Source organism: Triturus cristatus, chromosome 10, assembly GCF_964204655.1.
Source record: "Triturus cristatus chromosome 10, aTriCri1.1, whole genome shotgun sequence".
NCBI classification, from domain to species: Eukaryota; Metazoa; Chordata; class Amphibia; order Caudata; family Salamandridae; genus Triturus; species Triturus cristatus.
The window spans coordinates 1,057,898,784-1,057,920,359 of NC_140593.1; the positions used below are offsets into that span (position 1 = coordinate 1,057,898,784).

Below are 21,576 nucleotides of genomic sequence, written 5' to 3' on the forward strand. Positions count from 1 at the left end.
CACAAATGACATCGCCCCAGCCATGGAACACCTCAACTTCCGACTACAAACAGACAGCAAACCCATCACAAGTGGCCTCGCCTACCGTCCTCCAGGACCAAGTCCAGCCTTCTACATCTTCATCGCCCACTTCTTCACCCCCCTCACCATGGAATCCAACAACTACATTTTCCTCGGTGGCCTCAACATTTATCTCGATGACCACAATGACATCAACGCTTCTAACCTCCTCGACAGCCTGAACAACATCGGACTCAAACAACTCGTCCATGACCCCACTCACACCGAAGGTCACACACTAGACTGCACCTTCACCTCCAGTGACCATATGAGGTATAGCCACACCACAGAACACACCTGGACTGACTACACCGTCGTCCACTTCAACATCACCAGGTCATGAACCTCTGCCCCCAGTCTGCCTAATGACCCCACAGCAGCTGGAGCAAAGTCTCAAAGGACACATGGATCAATGCCATCAAAACCACCCACCCATCTCCTCTAACAACTTAGAACAGAACGTCAGAAATGTCACCAATTGGATCACCAACTGTGCGGACTGCGTCACTCCCATCAGCAACAACACCCACAGAAGGTCCACCAAGCAGGTTAGCTGATACACTGAAGGCCTCAGAACTGCTAAATGACACTGTAAACAACTGAAAAGGTGATGGTACACCAGCAGGGACATGACTGATAAGACCCCCTTCAAGACAGCCCTCTATTTCTACCACAGGCCTTTAGGAGAATCAAAGAAAAAGACCTCAGCCTCATGCACCAAATCAAGCACCAATAACAGCAAAGAACTCTTCAACATCGTCAAAGAATTTTCAGCTGCAACAAACAACATTACCCCCTCACAGGAACACTGCGACAACCTTGCAGACTTCTTCCATTACAAGATTACCAACATCTATAGAAACTTCAAACCCCAGTCCAAGGCCTCCGACTTCTTCAGGCAACACATAACACCCAGGCTACCACCACAGACATCCAACTAACTGAATGGAGCCAGCTTGCCCCACAGGACACCACCTCCATCATGAACTTGGCCCACTCGGGGGACCCAGGTGACCCTGGCCCTCACCACATCTTCAACCTAGGTGAAGCCAGAATCAGCCATGTACTCTCACCACCTTGTTGAATACCTCAATTGCCACTGCCACTTTCCCTGCGGACTGGAAACATAGAGAAGTCAATGCCCTACTAAGGAACCCATTGGCAGAGCCCCGCAAACTCAACAACTACTGACCAATCTCCCTGCTCCCGTTCCCAGCCAAAGCATTAGAAGAACTCATCAACCAGCAACTCTCCTCACATCTTGAACAGAACTTCTTACTCAATTCCTCCCAATCCAGATTCCACAGCAACCACAGCACAGAGACAGCCTTCATTGCGGCTACCGATGACATCTGATCCGTGCTCAACTACGGAGAGACTGCGGCTCTGATCCTCCCAGACCACTCGGCAGCCATCAGTACGGTCTACCACCAGAGGCTCATCACAAGGCTGCACAACATAGGCATACAAGGAGCCGATCTCAGATGGGCTGCTACTTTCATGTTATGTTATGCTATATAGCTTTAGTGAGCTCTCGAATGCCCTCGGGCATCTTGGCGTTAGCTTTTCTGGAAATAAAAGGGGCCCTAAAATAGGCTAGTTAGCCGAAAACAAACAAGTTTTAAAAGATTTCCTGAAAGCCAAAAGATTTGGCTTTGATTTTTAGATATAAAGGAAGATTGTTCCAGGCTTTAGCAGCTCCCAGCACAAAGCCTCTGCCACCCCATGTTGATTGCTTAAAACTGGGTACTGACATCAGTTTAGCGGAGGCAAAGCTCAAGGGTCTTGCTGGAACATACCATGAAAAACATGCTTAAAACTGGGTACTGACTCCATTTTAGCAGAGGCACAGCTCAAGGATCTTGCTGGAACATACCATGAAAAACTTTCTTAAGAAAATCCGGTCCTTGGCCATGCAGTCCTTTGTATACTACACAAAGCACCTTAAAAATAACCCTCTGCCTCACAGGGAGCCAGTGGAGCTTTCTAATAGGTTTAGAGATGGATTGATATTTGGGGATTTCAAGAGCACACGGGCTGTTGCATTTTGTAAAGTTTGTAGTTTATTAAGCACATGCTTATGGGCATTTAAATAAAGCCCTTTAGCATAATCAATTTTAGACAGCACCAATGTTGTGACTGCTGTTTTCTGCAAACAAGCTGGAATGATTGGAAGAAACTTCTTGATTAGTCTAAGGGTATAATAAGCAGCAGAGGTTACCACATTCACCTGGTCATGATAGGACAGGGTGTCGTTAATAAGGACTCCTAGGTTTTTCGTTTTACTCACAGGGGTGGGAAGTGGACCTAAATCAATCGAATGGCTTCCAAGCAGGACCAAGAAAGATGGCTGGGAGCCAAAGATGAGAACCTCTTTCTTTCCTGAATTTAATTTCAGACAGTTCACTGGAAGAACACAAAAAAACCACCTTCACCTCTGAGCCCAAGTAAATCATCTGTGGAGTACCCCATGGATCCTCGCTCAGCCCCACCCTCTTCAATACTTACATGAGAAGTCTGCCCAGAATTGCCAAAACCCACTAACTCAACATCATTCATATCCTTCACCAATGACACACAACTAATCCTCTCCTTCTCTGAAAACACAACCAACACCAAGACAGACCGCCAATTAAGAAGGACAACTGCCTGAGATACTTATTTTCAGAAACAAAAACTCTCCATGAGATGCATCCTGGTGGCTGATAGAGCTCAGACCTACTCCTACCCCTCTGACTACACTAGAAACCTAGGCATCATTCTGGACAACAAGCAAACCATGATGACCCAGGTCAACTCCGTCTCCTCCTCCTGCTTCTTCACCCTCTGCATGCTTCATAAGATATTCAAATGGCTACCCCAAAGCCAAGATGCACCATCACCCAGGCCCTCATCTCCGAGCCGACTGGACTAAGGCAAAGCTCTCAATGCAGGGGATCGCAGATGCGGACTACAGGCCATACAGAACACCGCAGCCGGACTTGTTCTGGACCGCCCTAGACAAACCCACATTGTCCTCTACATCAAGAAACTCCACTGGAGGAGGAGCCTAGCGCGCAACCAAGATGGCCGCATAGGTGCGAGGCTCCCGAGGACCTCCGCGACCTCCTACGAATATCCTGACATTATCCTGCCCTGGATGAGGGGACTAGGTTGGTGAACCTGAGCTGAGGTGGCACCCGTTTCCCGCTTCCGAATCGGACCTCGGACACCGGAGTGAGCACCGATTGAAGTGTGCGGCCTTCCCCTCGCCGGACCCCGGATTTGCGCAGTGGGGTGATCCAGGGACAAAGTGAACAACAGCGGAAGGCAGGGCCTGGCGACTCGCGTACCCCGCACTTTCACTTTCGCTTTCGCACCACCTTGTTGTCTTTGCAGGGTTGGGTCGCGGAGCCCTTGGTGTTGGTGTGGTGTGGCCTTGCTGGGAGACCCTGCCTGCCTGCCGGCTGTGATCCACCCCGCTGCCCCGAGGGGGCCCCCCCGGGGCCTGTGTCTGCTTTCCTGCCCTACACGGCGTGGCTGGTGCGACTGGGAGACTGGCGGCCATGGCCACGAAACAAGATGGAGACCGGGTGAAGACCAAATCGACCCGGCGCGGTGCCGTCCATCAGGCCAACAGTATGGACCGCTATACCCTCCAGAAGGGATCGCCCGATGGACCGCGCAAGCCCCCTGAGAGTCCTCCTGATGCCCCAGACCTGCCCGCAGATTTGACTCTGCGAGATGTTATGGGCGCCATTGCCGAGATGAAGGCCTCGGTGGGCCAGCGGTTTGATACACTGGCGCAGAAGATTGACTCGGTCCTTGTGGATGTTGGCCTGGTGAGGGCCGATCTTTCCAAAACCAATGACCGAGTAGATTCTTTGGCCCACACCGCATCGGGCCTAACGACAGATGTGGCGGCCTTGCAAACGGAGGTGCGCCGGCTTAGTCGAGCGACGGCGCTAATGGATCGGCGCCTGGAGGACTCCGAGAGTCGGGCACGGAGGAACAACATCCGCATTATCGGGGTGCCCGAGGGACGCGAGGAGGCGGCGGCGGATCTTTTTGTGGAGGACCTGATTGCTACCCATCTCCAGCCACGGGGGCTGAGCAAGTTCTTCGCTGTGGAGAGGGCTCACAGGGTTCCCGGGGGTCGGCCTAATGTCGGAGCCCCTCCGAGACCTCTCATCGCCCGGATTTTCAATTTTCGGGATAGAGACGCTATCCTGCAAACCTCCAGACTGCATGGACCGGTCAAGCTAGACAATATGGAGGTTAATTTCTATCCTGATTTCACTCCAGTGGTCCAGAAGCAGAGACTGAGCTTCCTAGGTGTCAAACGCCGTCTTCGGGACCTAAACCTCAAGTATGCCATGCTTTTTCCGGCCAAGTTGCGTGTGGAGGTGGATGGTCGCACGCATTTCTTTGATCGTCCCGAGGCGGCCGGGGACTGGCTGGATACTCTGCCCGGGGATCGTGATCGGGGGGGCGGGGGGGGGGGGGCGGCGGGGGGTGACGGCACGCTGGATCAGGACTGAGGGTCTCATAATGGGCCTCACTCTGGACGAAAATGATGCCACTTTTAATTCTGCGTCAGTTTTTTGTAAGTTCCCCTCCTATGGAGGTTGTGTTGGGTCTCTTGGGGGTTCTCCCTCCTCCTCTAGGGGGCTTAGTTAGTCTAACTATATATGGGGCGACAGGCACACTGCACATTGGGGGGGCTGTTTGGGCTCATGCAGGGGTGCAGGGAGGGGGGAGTTCTGTTGGGGTGGGTGGGTTGGGATGGGGTGTTGTTCGTTCTTACCACAAGGCAAACGTATTATTGTGTTGGTTTTAAAGTGCTCTCCGGGGTACGAATGATGGCTCTTGTATATGATGGGGGGTAGGGAACTAACTTTGTTATCCTGGAATGTGAATGGACTGGGGGACAGGATCAAACGGGGTGTGGTCCTGCAATTTTTTAAGCGAATCTCGCCTGATGTAGTCTTTTTGCAGGAGACACACCTCATTGGTAACTCCTTCTGCGCCATGAATCGGCGTGGATATCGCCTAGTGGCTCACTCGGGCTTCACGTCCGGCTCACGGGGTGTGGGCATCATGGTGAAGAACTCGCTCCCGCTGGAGATTGATGAGGTGCTCCATGATGATAGGGGACGCTATACGGTCTTGGTGGGAAGACTGGAGGGCAAAGTGGTTGTCTTTGTGTCAATATACATCCCACCGGGGCTGCAGTCGACCACCTTTGCGGACCTTGGGCGCCTTCTCCTTGGCCTTCCGGGGGGGCTTTTGGTTGTGGGGGGGGATTTCAATGCGGTGGTATCTGGATCTTTGGATCGTCACCCCCCTAGGGACCTCCCCCGGGCACAGGCGTGGCTCCCCGGCCTCTTAAATACATTTGGATTAGTGGACTGCTGGCGTTTAAAACACCCGCGCAGTTACAGTATACTTTCCACTCGGGAGCCCATGGTAGTCTCTCACGACTAGACTATGTCCTTGTCCCGGCGGCCTATGTTGGGAGGGTGGGAGAGGTACGCCATTTGCCACGGGGTATTTCGGACCACTCCCCGCTCCTACTGCACTTTGATGTCTTTCCGAGGGGTGAGGGTAGGGTGGTCCCAATCAATCCTTGGTACCTGCGCGACCCCTCCATTCGCGCTGCATTGATTAAATCCCTTCAGCGATATTTTGATGAGAATGTGGGGTCTGTGCCTTCGGCCATACCGCTATGGGAGGCCTTCAAGACAGTACTCCGAGGAGAGGCCCTATCCCTCATTTCCCATGCCCGGAGGCGCGAGCGGGAGGAGGTGACCCGGATGGAGGCTGAAATAGCCGAGTTGGAGGGGAATCTAGAAGGTGGGGTGACGGATGCTGCATTACATGTCCTCCAACTCAAGCAGGCGGCCTACAGGGCCCTCGTCACGGAGGCGGCCAGGGGCCTCAGTAGAGAGCAACAGGGGCGTCTGTATGATGTGGGTGATAAGGCTGGTAAGCTTATAGCGTGGTTGGACAAAAAAGAGAGAGCGAATCGTGTGGTCCCGCAGATTGAGAAAACGGATGGTGTGTGTGTGACCGAGCCAGAAGAAATTGTCTCCTGCTTTGCGGATTATTTCCATGGGGTGTATTCCCCGGTGTCTTCCTGCTCGGAAGAGGATTCCCTCGCCCTGCTCAGTGATATCGCGCTGCCCTCCCTTTCTGGGGAGGACAGGGTGTCGTTGGACGCCGCTCCCACCTCCGACGAGATCGCCCTCGCCATACGCTCGGTCGCTTCCGGCAAGGCCATGGGTCCGAATGGTCTCCCTATCGAGTTGTACAAGTTACGACCGGATACGCTGGCACCCCACCTCCGGGCTATGTTCCTGGCGGCACACTCGGTGGGCTCCCTCCCGCCGGACCAGCGTCTGGCTTCAATCGTGGTCATCCACAAGGAGGGGAGACCTCGGAACCGGGTTACATCCTATCGGCCCATCTCGCTGTTAAATGCGGAGCCCAAGATTCTCGCTAAGGTACTGGCCAATCGGTTGGTCGGCGTGGTGGGCAATTTGGTTCATCAGGACCAGTCTGGCTTTATTCCCCATCGCAACACGGCCCTTAATCTGCGGCGTTTGCACGGTGTGCTCGCACGTGCCCCGTTTATACGGGAGCCGGCCATTTTGGCGTCCTTAGACGCCACCATGGCTTTTGACACGCTTGAATGGCCATATATCTGGGCGATGCTTGCGAAGTTTGGATTTGGCCCAGGGTTCATCAGTTGGGTCAAATTGCTGTATTCGGGCCCATTGGTGCAGGTGGTGGTGAACGGAAGAGTATCGGCTCCGTTTGAGCTGGGCCGAGGCACTCGACAGGGCTGCCCCTTATCGCCGCTCCTTTTTGCACTTGCCTTGGAGCCCCTGGCGGAGTGGTTGCGGTGGGAGCCTTCCATCCGTGGTCTCCGCTGGACCCCCGAGTATGAGGACCGTGTATCCTTATACGCTGATGACATCCTCTTGTACCTAGCTTCCCCACGTAAATCACTCATAGTACTAGTTGATGTTCTGCATTCATTCGGTCGTAACTCCGGTCTGGTCATCAACTGGGCCAAATCGTGTGTGTACGTTCTCTCTGGGGAGGCTCCTATCCTCCCGCGGGGCTGTCCGATCCAGGTCGCCCCGCAGGGATTTAGGTACCTGGGTGTCTTCGTTACTATGGACCCGGAGGCTCGGTATGATCGGAACTTGCTTCCCCCCCTCCAGCGTCTGAAAGAGGATGTCGCGCCCTGGCGGCGTTTGCCGTTTTCGCCGCTCGGCCGGGCGGCATTGTTTAAAATGATGTCGTTGCCGCGTTTCCTATACGCGTTACAGAACACGATGGACCTTGTCCCAGCGCGCTATTTCCGAGAAGTGGAGAGTTTGCAGCGCCGCCTGTTCTGGGTCGGGAGGCCACGTATTGCCCTGGCTAAGCTGACGCTCCCCTGGTATGATGGGGGGATTGCCCTCCCGGATATTAAACGGTATTATTGGGCCTCCCAGCTAGCCGCAATTAATCAGGGCCTATATGGGCCAGCCCTCAACCCTGCGTTTGAAATGGATAGGACGCTACTTCCGGGTGGTGACTATAATCGAGCGCTCTACTCTAGCGCGCCCGACGCTCGCCTGACGGGCCCCACGCGTGTCATGGTGCAGGTGTGGCACACGGCTAATGCTGCAATGGGGTGGAAGGACCGTTTGACCCGGGCGTCACCACTATACGCATCTGAGCGGTTGGGCTCCTTGTGGACCTCGAAGGGCTTTGAGAAATGGGATTTAATAGGCATCAGCAGAGTGGGGGACCTCTGGACGAGGGGAGGATTTAAAACGTTCGAGATGCTGCAGACGGAATTTCAGTTGCAGGGCAGCGAGTACTTTCGGTACTTGCAGGTCCGGCATGCGCTGGGCTCCGTCTTTCCGGACGTCGCCTCCATCCCGGAGTGCTCCCCCCTGGAGGATAGAGTGCTGGACGGACACGTCCCTGACAGCACGATCTCACTGATCTATAAAAAACTAATCAACGTTCGCTCAGACTTGCTGACTGCCCTTCGTGAGGCTTGGGTAGCCGATGGGCTGGAGCTGGACGACGAGGACTGGACCTTCGCGGTGGCCTCCCCGAAAGAGGTGGCCATACCGGCTCGCCTTCGTTTCGTCCAGCTCAAGATACTCCACAGGGTCTATATGACGGGGCCAAAGCTCCTGCGTATGGGCTATGCTGAGGACGGTTTGTGTAAGCGTGGGTGTGGTGCGCTGGGGACCTTTTTGCATATCCTTTGGGAGTGCCCGCAGGTGGAGGGATTCTGGCGAGGTGTGCATGAGGTGCTGCGAGTGGTCACGCATGTGGCGCTGTTGCCCGAAGCGAGCAGATGCCTGTTGAATGTGTGGGAGCCTACCGACTACTCGGTGCCGCAGACGTGGTGGGTGACTCTGGGATATATGGTTGCCAAGCGTGATATTGCCCAGCTGTGGGGATCCCAGAGCACCCCGACAGTCTCGGCCTGGAAGGAGCATATGGACTGGTGCATGTTTCGGGAAAAGGTGGTGTATGTGGCGAGAGGTAAGCCTGCGACATGGGTGAAAGTGTGGGGCCCCTGGAACGCCTACCGCGGGGGAATCTGTGCTCCACCCCTACTGCCTGATCCATCGCCGGCCCCGTCCCCTTAGCCAACTCATCCCCCCCGGTACCTGGGCATCGGGTGTCCCCAATCCTAGTTCTGATCTCTCCCCCCCTTCTTGAGACTCCTATAGATGACTAGATTCCCCTTTAGGGGAGCACGTGTTGCTATTTCGATTGAGGATTGCCTTGTGGGTTTGTTTGTGTTTGCTGTGCTTTAAATTTAAAATGGAACCGTATGATGGGGTCTGCATAATGTGACACGCAACGATGTTATCTCCTGTAAATGCTCGGCACCGGCACCATGTGTTTCACAAATGTATACCGTATGCTCCTTATATTGCTAGCGGCCGGCCGGAAGGTTGTAGGCCCATACTTGTACAATTTCTTTGAGTCCTGTAATAAACGGTTTAAAAAAAAAAAAAAAAAGAAACTCCACTGGCTCCCTGCACAGAAAAAATGCCAGTTCAAGCTCTCGACTTCTATCAACCTACCTGACACCTCTGTTTCGCGTCCCTTTCACTAACCTTGAACCCCCGCATCCGACATAGCAGATGCGGAGGTTGCTCTGTCTCCTAGCTAGTAGCGAAGACATGGAATGAACTACCCTTTCATATATGGACTTTCCCCATCTCTTTCAGAGTTCTGAAAGACCCTGAAGACCTGGCTATTTGGCAAATCATCTGGACCCTACCAGTGCCTGGAGTCCCTTACTAGTGACAAAAAGCACTTTACAAACTACTGATTGATTGATTGTGCAAGTGTGCATGTGTCTGCTTATTAAACTCATGCAGACAAAATCTTCACTAATCGATAAGACAACAAAGCTGTCTTTTAACATTGTGGAGCCGATGAAGCCTTCCTGTTGATGCACCATGTGGTCATTCTCCAGTGTTCACTAGATGTTGAAGGTTTCATGCAGGTGCATTCGTTCTATTCCAAACACCCGGACATAGCCTTCTGTAGGTGGCCGAATATAGCATGAAGGATGCGGCAAGCAGCCACGTCATTCAAAAGAGAAACTGTCCTAGTCAACTCATGCAAAGTGTTACTGGTACTACCATCTTTTCTGTTGATCATTCCTTTTCAGAAGATGTAGCTATTAGTGAGTGAGCCTGCCAGTATGCATGTGAGTTTTCTTGTGCATCCAAGACTCCTAACGGAATCTCATCTGTGTCACTCTTCCAGCAAGATCCTTGAGATGTGCCTCTGCTAAACTGGATCAGTAGTAGTACCCAGTTTTAAGCGAGTTTTTCATGGTATGTTCCAGCAAGATCCTTGAGTTCTGCCTCTGCTAAACTGATGTCAGTACCCAGGTTTAAGTGATCAACATAGGGTGGCTGAGGCTTTGTGCTGTGAGCTGCTAAAGCCTGGAACAATCTTCCTTTAAATCTCAAATCAATGCCAAATCCTTTGGCTTTCAGGAAATGTTTGAAAGCAAGGGCACTTACTGAGTTGCGTGAAAAGGAGAGAGCAGGAATGCTCCGTATTTACAATTATATGATGCATTGTTGCTCTTTTCTTCCTGGTGCACTGTGGGATGCCTAGCGCCAATGCAGGCACACTTGTACCATAGTGCATGGGTACCTGCATTATGGGCAGGATTGTTTTTGTGCAGAAAGGGATTCCTTCCTGCACAACAACAATCTTTATAGGCATATTTCTCTTTCTACTTGTGCTGCAGAATGTAGTATTGTTGGACCTGGCCCTTTTTGCAGGTCTATCCACAAACATTTTGTCTTCTTCCTCCTTTTTTCTAACCCTCCTTTTGTTGGCTTTAGGACTCTGGACACTTTACCACTGCCAATCAGTGCTAAAGTGCATGTGCTCTCTCCTTTAAACATGACATGATTGGTTTACACCTGTTTGGCATATTTAATTTACCTGTAAGACCCTGTACAGTGGTATCCCATATACCCGTGGCCTGTAAATTAAATGCTACTAGTGGACCTGCAGCACTGCTTGTGCCAACAACAGAAGTATCCTTTCAAACCTGGGTCAGGCCTGCCACTGCAGGGACTTCGAAAGCAGTTTACCGCCACATTGACGTAGCACTAAAGTTACTTGCCAAGCCTGAAACTCCCCTTTTTCTACGTATAGGTCATCGCCAAAGTAGGCCTTAGGTAGCCCTAAAGGCAGAGTACTTTGTAGGTTAAAGCTACGACATGTTCCTTTATTTTGGGGCATGTCCTAGTAGTGACAAACAGCCTATTTGGTTTCTCACTGCTGTGAGGCCTACTCCTCTCTTAGGCTAGCATTGGGAATTCCCTCATATATGTTTGAGTGGTAACTCTTGATCTGAAAAGAGTAGCGTTGTCATGTTTGGTATGTTTGGAATAGTGATGATAAATTCAGCTTAGTGGTGTTATTAGATTTTTTATTACTATTTTAAAAATGCCACTTTTAGAAAGTGGGCATTTCTCTGTACTTATGACTCTTTGTGTTTTGCAGCCTGATTCCAATCCATGCCTGGGCCTGTTTGACAGATACACTTTGTGTATACTTTCCAGACAGCTATCACACAGTAAAGGTTGGGTGTAACAGGGTTACATCTGCATATTGATAGTCTTCCTGGGCTGGGAGAGAGGGGGGCGCACTTACATTTGTATAGACTGTGTCCTGTCCTCACACAAAGGGCTGATTTACCCCTTACTGATCATCTGGAGCCAGGGCTGGAGTTGAAAGAGGGAGTTGTGCACTTCTAAGGTATTTTGAAGTCACCTCTCCATCAAAAACATTTCAAGTATAAGTACAGGGTCTTTGACCACATGGTTTTAGACACTGTGTGGGACTTGTAACCAGACACTGCTGGCTCTACATGCTACACTTTGCCAGAAAGAATTGTTGTGCTACCAGGAGGGACTGCCACTTTACTAACTGCTTAGCTTTGTTGGTCTGCTGCTTGCTGTGGGCTGTGCTGCAGGAGGAACTGCCACTCTGCAACCTGGTTCTATGTGCTGACCTGCTGCCTGCATTACTGCTTATGTGCCCCCAGGGATCTCCAAGGGCTTGCTGGCTTGCCCCCTGTTCTCCCCGAGGTTTCAGGGACATCAAAGACCTCATGAGCTGCTCATTTGTACCCTGCCACCAGTCACAATGCTCCTCTGTGCAGGAGTGTACCTGTCACCAGTTGGCTCTTCTAAAGAGCATCCTTGCGTGAATTCCAGCGCTCCGCTTTCTAGAAGGGTGCCTTATCACCAGGAGTGTGGACTAATACTCCATACTTGCTGAGTCTCTCAGGCTACCGAGAGTGGAGGGAGTGTACGCCTCCCGTGCTAATCATAGCGCTACCAGAAGCATATGATCCTGGGTCGAGTAATCTCTACTTCCTCAAAAGGTGGCATGTGTACTCCCCAGCGCGGCCCCCAGACAGGGAGACTGTGAAGTGCCACCTTGTGGAGTGAAGTGCCAGGCCCTCTACTGTTGCCATTGCCACTGCCACTGCCCGAGGGAATCTCCCTTGCGAGGCCCCTCCTGTGGGGAAGCTATTGAGTCGAAGGGAGAAGACGCCGCATTACCTGTGCCACTGAGAGAAACCTCGTGGGACGCACATCCCGACCCCTTGAATCCGTCACTCCTGCCAATTTCAGGACCGAGATACCAGGGGTGAGTAGGACCAAGCAGGAGTTACCCAGTCGCCCCCCACTTCCTGAGCAGGTTGCTATGCTTTCAATTCCACATAGCAGTCCTAGAGGTGGTGGAGGGACCCAGACTCTCTGCCCTTCAGAGCGGCTTTTGGGTTTCTGGAGAAAAGGCTGCATTGGTCAGCGGCTGCACCATGCGTTTGCGGGCAGCCTCCTGCCTCATTGTACACATGGGGAGGACTCCAAGGGTGGTGTAGTGCCATATTTGAAAATCTAAGAAGCGCTCATAATTTAACCAGCCCTGCTTGTTCTTCTTTCCTTGAAGGCTGATAGCTAGTGAAATATTTGTTTGATTTATGCCGTTGTGCCCTTGTTTTGTGCCTGATAATGAGGGTTATAATGATATGCTGTGATAACTTGTAAAATACTTGTGCATAGTTTTGCATTTGTGAAGATGATGAAAGCTATCTTTGCCCATGTAGATTTAAAAGAGAATGTTGTGCATTTCTGTAGTTTCTACTGTGTGTGGTTCAGGGTAACAAATACTATTTTATGACAGTAGCAATATGCACAGCATTGATGAAAAGGGAAACAGCATTTACAACGCTGCTGTTACCACGCAGGTAGGTGACAATGCGGTCGTTACAACGACTGCGTTGTTACCACGCTTGGCTTTCCATCGCAAGTTGTGTCTACGACTTGCGCTAGGTGGCATGCAACGCCAGGGAATGTGTTGGATTTTAAATCCAACACATTCCCTGCTGTTGCGCGAACTGGCGTAGGAATAGTAATTTATACTATTCCTAAGTCCAGTGTGCCACCTAGCGCAAGTCGTAGAAACGACTTGCGATGTAAAGCCACGCGTTGTAACAACACGGTCGTTGTAACAACCGTATTGTAACCTACTGCGTGGTAATAGCTCGGTAGTAACGTGCTATATTCTGAGGAAAAATGTCATTTTGGTCTATGCACAATATACTATATATATATATATTTGTATATATCTTGTGTGGAGTCTCTTGTGGTGTATTCATTGGGCTACTGATGTGAGTGTGTTGTGCAAACGCTTTACACATTGCCTCTGGTGGTAAGCCTGCCTGCTTTGCGCCAGGCTATCAGGTGGTGAGCACAGGCTATCTTTGATGTTTAACTCACTTACCCTGACTAGAGTGGTGGGTTCAGCCTGGTTTCTGTGCAAACCCTAGCCAACTATAAACCCCATGTCTAACAGGCACAGATGGAAAGAGGACGTAACAAGGAGAAATACAAATATTTCTCACTACACCTTGTCAGGTAGGCGCACCATTTTGGTGAAAACCCAGGTTTACAAGCCTTTGAAACCTGGGTTTGTTTCAAAATAAATAGGTGGATATATGGGCATGGGCATGCGCATGCACCACCCATGTAACGCCTACCTGACACAAAGTAACTGAAGGCTGCTTTGGGTATTTGCTACACCACTCAAAGTGTCTTCGCATTGCTTAGTAAATGCCAGCAATGATTATGCGTCAGGGTTGTGCCACAAAAGTGGCGTGACCCCAACACAAATTCAAAGTACATCTGGGCCTTAGTGTTGATGGTCCGGATGTACAAAGCCCATGTCACAAACCAACATGTGCAAACTGCACTACGACTGGACTGTGATCTTGGCTTCAGTTTGCGATGTGACTGATGCTCTCATCAGTCGGATCACAAAATATAGATTTGGAAAATCTTGCCTACCTAATGAATAATAATCAGGCTGGAGGCGTTCTGCGACCCCAGTACTCACGAAATTGCCTGAGAATGCAGATTGTATGCCTGCAAGGGATAGCAGACCTCCATACTTACGCTCACATTCCCTGCATGCACCAAAATCTCTAATAACAACTCTGAAGCTGATTTTCAGAAGGTGCTTTTCAAATACTAACAAATCCCCTCATATTTGCTTTGAGAATTATTTGTCAAAGAAGGCATTACTTCAAGCCTTCAAATTCTTCTTAGTACTCCGGACAGAATAAATTGTTAGCTCATATTCTCCGTCATTGCTCACAAGACTTCCTGCAAACACTCTCCTCAGTGGCGGCTTGCTGAGGGAGTGCTGCGGGGAGGGGGCGGGGCAGGGTGCGAGGTAGTGGAGTCAGAAATACAACAGACAGGAGTAAGGTAAGTAATTCAATAAATAAAACAATTTCTCTTGCACGCGCTGCATCGCCGAGTTAGCTATGCAGCACGCGCAAGGTAAATTGTTTTATTTATTTAATTACTTACCTTACTCCTGCTCATCGTATGTCAGACTCCACTACCCCCCCCCCCCACCCTGCCCCTCCCCCACCCCACCACCCGCAGCACTCCCTCGGCGAGCCATCACTGACCCTCCTAAATATCTAGTTCCAGATTTACTAACGCTTTTAGCTGGACTTGCGTCACAACAGTGACGAAACCTGGAGCAAAGAGTTTGAGTGGGACTTACTATCCAACACAAACCAGGATTTACGTTGGACAGTTACCCAAAGTAACACAAGATTGAGCCATGTGCTACTTTAAGCCAATGGGGCGTTACATCGCGCAAACACCTATGCATTTTTGGCGCAAATCCCGATCTACTAACATTCATAGATAGGAATTTGAGCTAAAACCTTTTGTCTCCTTGAGGCAGACAAGGAGATATGTATTAAATGTACACATGTGCTGCATTGTGCAATACACATACAGGGCAGGAGAAGTTTTTTAAGATATTGTTTGTTCTGAAAGGATACCCTTCCTCTTCAAAACCTATACCTTAGGAACGCACACACCCTTGTACTTGGTGCATGGCAGTCAAAAGTGCGCCAGCGCTGGTGTAGAGGAGAAATGTGCCATGTCATAGTAGATATGGAACATTTTTCTACCTCTATTCAACTCAAAGCAGCGCAGCTGCTCTGGTTGCTGTACTGTCTTGCATAAAATATAAATCATACACGTTTTACTTTGCATCACTCTGCCTTTGCCCCTGGGTTTCTATATCAGCTGTTTCTAGTCCAGCGCTGATATGTGGTTGCCCAAGATGGATGATCTGTTACTGAAAGGAAGGTCTGGGGATGTTTGCCAGAAATTGCTGATATTTCGAATATGTCTATCCAGCATAATTTGTATTTCTTGATTTTCAGATGTTTCCAATTATAAAGAACTTGGGAGAAACCTTGGTAAAAAATGTTCAGAAAAAAACAGAACAAGATGAACCCTTAGATATGAAACTGTAAGTAGGAAATGAAAGCATGTTGGAAAATCGTGGTTGCGTGGCAAGGGTGCTGCAAATTGACCGGGAGTTGTCAGAGGAAAGGTGTAGTTTGTAACTGTGTTGTGAATGGAAAGGTTTGCAATAAAGTGATGAATTCTGATGGTCCTACAAGAATTGAAAGTGTGTAGGAAATATTGGGATCTAAGACTGGGAGCCACATTGAGCTATGTAAGCCTATTCACCCGCCAGGGTTGTCCCCTTTCCCCTCTTCTATTCGATCTCTACATTGAACCTTTGGCTCAAAAAATACGCGAAGAACACTCCATCATACCCTTCGTATATAGGGAATGGGAGAAGAAAGTTGCGTTATACGCGGATGACCTTATGGTTATGACCGCTGACATTGACTCTGCCTTCCCGGCAGTTATTAGGTTGGCTGTTGAATTTGGAAATGTTTCTGGCTATGAGGTAAACGCAGCTAAAACAGAAACATTGGTATGGAACGATGTCGGCAGCATCTTTAGTAATGGCTCAAATAAGAGTCTTCGTTATCTGGGCTTAAACATTATTAAAGATATCTCTCTGATCGCCTCTACTAATTTTGCTAAAGATCGCAAAAGAATGCCGCAAATTGATGAGAGCTTGGGTACACCTTCCCCTTACTGTAATCGGTAGAGTTAACCTCGTGAAAATGTCTATTCTCCCTAGGGTTTCTTTTTTGTTTAGTACAATCCCTCTTTACTTTGAACCCGCTTTGTTGGCTAAACTCCAGAGTGAGATAAGTTCCTTTATTTGGTGCAACAAAAACCCAAGGATAGCTTGGAAAAAGATAAGGCGTCGAAGAGAGAAGGGGGGCTTGGCAGGGCCCGACTTACAGGTTTATGCCTGGGCAATTCAGCTTTCCCATTCACGTATGCTGTTAAAAACACCTTCTGGCGTCGGGACTGGCAATTTGTTTGCCACCCTGTTGAAGTGCGAAGGAGCTGGGCAGTCTGGTTTTCTGTTTAAATTCGGAGACCCCAAATTTTTCAAAAAGGTCAAGTTGAAGATCTTACAGGGCCTGGCAAGAACTTGGGCAAAAATAAAATCCTGTACTAAATTAGGGTATTACTCCAGTAGAGCTCCCCTATGGGACCTTCCAGAGGCGCCAACCTGGCTAAATGATGCACTTGCTACACCGCTCAGGGAATCTGGGATGGCTGTCGGGGGGGATCTCTTTGTGGAAGGGACTTTGCTCCCCTGGGAGGACTTAGTTCGTAAAGTTGGGCCCAATCTTTCAAGATTTAAATATGTACAAATAGTAAGTTGGGCCCAAGCAGTAACAACACGACCTACACGACTTAATAAGTTCATTCTAGGGGAAGGAAGTCACTTGGAAACCCTCTTAGTTGACCAGCCTTCTGTAAAAAAAGAGGTCTCGCTATGGTATTCCCTAATAATGGATGAAATGGGTGGCGATTTTGTTCTCCCAGAACAGCTGTGGAGTTCTTTGATACCGACCTCCAACGTCGTAGATCTCTGGTTGATGTCCTGTAAACTGTTGTGGGAATTAGTGAAACCAGCTCGGCTACGCAGGAATCACTTGTTTACACTACATAGGGCTTACTATTCCCCACAAAGACTTTCGAAATTCGCGGCTGGAGGTCCGGTGGCTTGCCCGAGATGTGGACTTATGGAGGCTGCTTATTCACACATGTTTCTCGAGTGTCCTCACTTAACTCCATTTTGGGACGCAATTAGTAGCAAACTCTCGGCCAGGCTGGGTCGTCCGATATTAATAGACCTGAAGCTAGTAATTTTTGGAACGGTAGACTCTACACGATCTATGGCTGGTAATCTATTATTCTATGCAATGCTGGTGGCTCGTAGAGAAATCTGCAAACGCTGGAAAGAACCCACTGTACCATCTTTTTATGAGTGGCGCAGATCCCTTCTCCAGTTCTCTGTATTAGACATAGCTAGGGCCGCTAACTGTGACAGGAGAAACTTTTGGAAGTTGTTGGACGGGCTTTTTTGAACTTTTGAACTAGCTGGGGTTTTTTTTTTTTTTGTTTTTTTTTTCTTTTTCCCCAGCTCCGATGATTATTCTGCCATAGTACTGTCTTGCTGTTTCTTTAACTTTTTCGATGGTCTCCTCTCTTCTTGCCCAAGTCGCACACATCATCGGCAACGGCATGTATAACCTTAAAGTTGGTTAACTTCTGTCAGCTGGCTAGCAAGGGTTGAGCTGCTAGGGTGGCCGTGGCAGCTGTAGGGCTCTTGTATTTGACTTCTCATCTACTTCCCTTCGAGCATCGGCTGTGTCAGCGCAACGGTGCACTCGCAACTCTTGTTACCCATGCAGTTGGCTCTCAGCAGTCTGGAACCATGGCAGTAAATGAGGAATAAAAAAAAAAAAGAGCTATGTAAGCCTATTGATAGTTGAGTGGGAATTGATGTGATTTGCTCAGTGTTCTCTGAGGTTGATTCACAAAAGTATTTGTGCACCTATCTTTTTGACTTAGGGTGCAAACATAACCCACTACTCGCAACATTGGATTATCATGTCCCTCTAGGGATGGGAGCAAGCATTTACAAATGCATCAGGGGCCATTTTTGTGATTCATACCACTATTTATCTTTTTTTTTTAAATACTTATTTTTATTAAACAAAACGACATTACAAGGTACATCATAGTATGAAGTTTGCTGGAAGCAGTACAATTACTATCAGGTAGTTGCATAGGTTATAATTACTAGTTAGTAACTTAATTAAGGTGATGGTGGGTCATCATGTGTCGGAGTGGTCGGGTGGGGTACAGATAGTGCCTCGAAATACATTCCAATCATTCCATATTTGAGACCACTTCCTGGGGCATCCCCTTGCCACATACACTGTCTTTTCTTGGAACATACACCAATCTATGTCCCTCTTCCAGGCTGCAATGGTCGGTGCCTGCGCGGCCCTCAAAAGCTGGGAAATATTGCGCTTCGCTACCATCAATCCCAGCGTAACCCATGTAATGCGTTTGTTGTTAAGGTCAGTGGGCTCCCACACATTTAGTAGGCATCGTTTGGCTTCTGGGTGAATAGTAAGCTTGAGTACCTCACTGAGAATGTCATGTATTTTCCACTAGTACCGCTGTATATGTATACACTCCCAGAGTATATGCAGGAATGTTCCCTCACACCCACAGAGCCTCCTGCAGTCATCGGCTTCCGCCTTCCCCATTTTCACTAGGCATGGCCCTGTTATGTAAATGCGGTGTAAGATTTTAAGCTGTACCAGTCGTAATCTAGCGGATAAAGCCACCTTCCGCGAGGAGCCACTGCCACCGTCCAATCCTCGTCATCCAGGATTATGCAATCTCTCCCATTTCTCTCCTAGGCATTGGAAGGGGTCACTGGAGTTATTTACCAGCTTTTTATAGGTAAGCGAAATGGCTTTTGTCGGCAGGTAGCCATCCAATATCCTGTCCTCGAGACCCCTTTCTGGAGGTGTGTCTGTAGTGCGTGTCGGACTTGCATGTATCTAAAGTCTTCTGTGGCGGCCATGTTATACTCTTGCTGTAGGGAGGTGAACGACTTGACTTCCCCTTTTACCCAGAGGTCACCTATCTTAGAGATACCTATGAGGTCCCACTTGTCAAAGTCCTTAGATTTCCACAAATTCCCAAGTAGGTCTGAGTTCCACTGGGGTGTTGCCAATGTCACTTTATGCTCCCAACCCAGGCTTCTATTAGCGGCATGCCAGACTTGGACCGAGTGTTTAGTCGGTCCCATCAAATGACGTTTCCCATTCTTCGAATATCGAGCCCTATTATAGTTATCGCCCGGTAACAGCCACCTATCCATTGCGTAGCCCGGGTCATCAGCATGTCGATATGTTCCATGGTTGATGGCGGCTAGATGAGCTGACCAGTAATACTTTTTAAGGTCAAGAAGGCCAATTCCCCCATCATACCAATTAAGGTTACGTTTGGCGAGCACAATGCGCGGTTTCCCACTCCACAGCAGGCTTCTCTGCAGGCTTTCGATTTCTCTAAAGTAGCTTGCAGGGACTAAGTCAGAGGAATTTTGCAATACGTATAGAAAGCGAGGCAAGGACATCATTTTAAATAGGGACGCCCTGCCCAGCATCGAGAGTGTAAGTGCTTTCCAGCGCGCCGTATCTCACTTCAATCTCTGTAGGGGAGGAGTTTTTGTGCAAATCTACTCGCTGGATCAGCTGTGATATAAATACCTAGATACTTAAAGCCTATTGTGGTGACTTGAACCAGGCATCCCTTAGGGAGAACAGGCTGGAGACCATTAAGGATGTATAGTACCGATTTATTCCAGTTAGTCGAGTACCCTGAGTATCTGCCTAAGATTGCAAATATAGCCAGGACAGACATGAGGGACCTCTTTGGAGAGGCCAAAAATAAGAGTATATCGTCCGCATTTAGTGAGATGCGGTCTTCCCATGTGTCCGCCCATTTCAGGCCACGTATCACTGGATCCTTACGTACCAAGGATGCCAAGGGCTCCAAAGCCAATTCAAATAGGAGGGGGGAGAGTGGGCATCCCTGACAAGTCCATCAACGAAGCGTGAATACTTCCGACTGTTTATTGTTTACAACCAATTGGGCTAAAGGTTTCAAATAGAGGAGTTGTACCCACTGGATAAATCGGGGACCGAATCCCATTTTTTCAAGGACTGCAAAAAGATATGGCCATTCAATCATGTCAAATGCCATTGTGGAATCCAGTGACACTATTATCGCCGCCTCTTGAATAGTGGCTGCCCTCCCCATTACTCTGTGTACTCTGCACAGGTTTAATGCAGTGTTGCGCTGTGGCATGAAGCCCGATTGATCTGGGTGAACCAACCCGCCAATCACCTTAACTAGCCTAGTAGCGAGGAGTTTAGCTAAGATCTTAGGCTTAGCATTCAGTAAGGAGATTGGCCTGTACGAGGCACAGTCCGTCCGTGGCTTGCCCTTCTTATGTATAGTGACCAGCGTCGCAATCCTCTGATCTCGTGGCAGTTCCCCCTTATCCTTAATTTCCTCAAACATCGCACGTATGTACAGGGCAAGTTTATCAGGTCTGAGTTTGTAGAGCTAAATCGGTAGGCCATTGGGGCCTGAGGCCTCACCAGATCTAAGGCTTCTGATTGCTTGGGCTATCTCGTCATCGTCCTCTAGGTACTTTCAGTCATCGGGCGAAAGTGTTGGCAGGGCAATGTCCTTTAGGAGACCTTGGGAGTCGCTTATCGTATATGCCGTCTGTGAACGATATATTTCCTGATAATGAGCCGCAAATGTGTTTGCTATCTCCTGGGGGTCAGTGACCGATTGTCCCGCCCTATCAGTCAACTCAGGTACCAATCTACTCATGAGTTCTTTCATGTCCAACCACGCTATTAGTTTCCCCGCCTTGTCCCCATGGTCATATATTCTGCCCTGCGCCTCTCTCCCCATTGCTTTGGCTCTTTCTGTCACTATGGCCTTGTAGCTATTTCTCTTCAATTGCAGTATATAGAGTTTGTCAGGTGTGGACCCCTACTCACTCTCTGCCTCCAGACGGAAGATATCTTCCTCTAACGCCACCTCCTCTTTCACTTTCTCTTTCCACACCCCCGCTATTTGAGAGAGTGCTTGTCCCCTTACTACTGTTTTAAACGCTTCCCACAGTGTCGGGTGTGAGTGTACTGATCCTTCGTTGTCCTTAAAATAGTTCTCCATTGCCGCATGTAGTGCTTTACAAACCTCTGGGTTACGGAGGTGCTAGGGGTTAATGGGTGCAATTGTTCCTATTCTGTCTTGTCCGTAACGAATTGGGCCCACCTCGGGGAATGATCCGAGATTCCCCGTGCCATATGCCTGAGTTCCTGAATGTGTGCGATTTGAGCCAGCGGGATCAGCAAGTAGTCAATCCACGACTGACTATGGTGAGCGCCTGAGTGATAGGTGTGTTGGATGGTATCAGGGTGATAAGCTCGCCAGGCATCTATCAACCCCAGAGTCTCCAAGAAGTCTGGAAGCCAACGGTTTGAGGGGCAGAGGTCTCGGGGAGGGTGTCTGTCTAGTGTGCCAGAGACCACTGAGTTGAGGTCTCCTCCTACTATTAAGAGACCGTCTGGGACCGACAGTAGGATAGAACCCAGATCTT

General features: G+C 49.4%; 1 protein-coding gene across 1 annotated transcript in view; it reads left to right on the plus strand.

The window, feature by feature from the left end:
- Nucleotides 1-21,576, plus strand: part of LOC146796559 (cytochrome P450 3A21-like) — a 426,463-nt gene that overhangs the window by 168,267 nt on the left and 236,620 nt on the right. Inside the window, exon 6 of the mRNA XM_085629195.1 lies at nt 15,371-15,459. Coding sequence (XP_085485321.1) covers nt 15,371-15,459 — 89 coding nt within the window. The remainder of the gene's footprint in view (nt 1-15,370; nt 15,460-21,576) is intronic.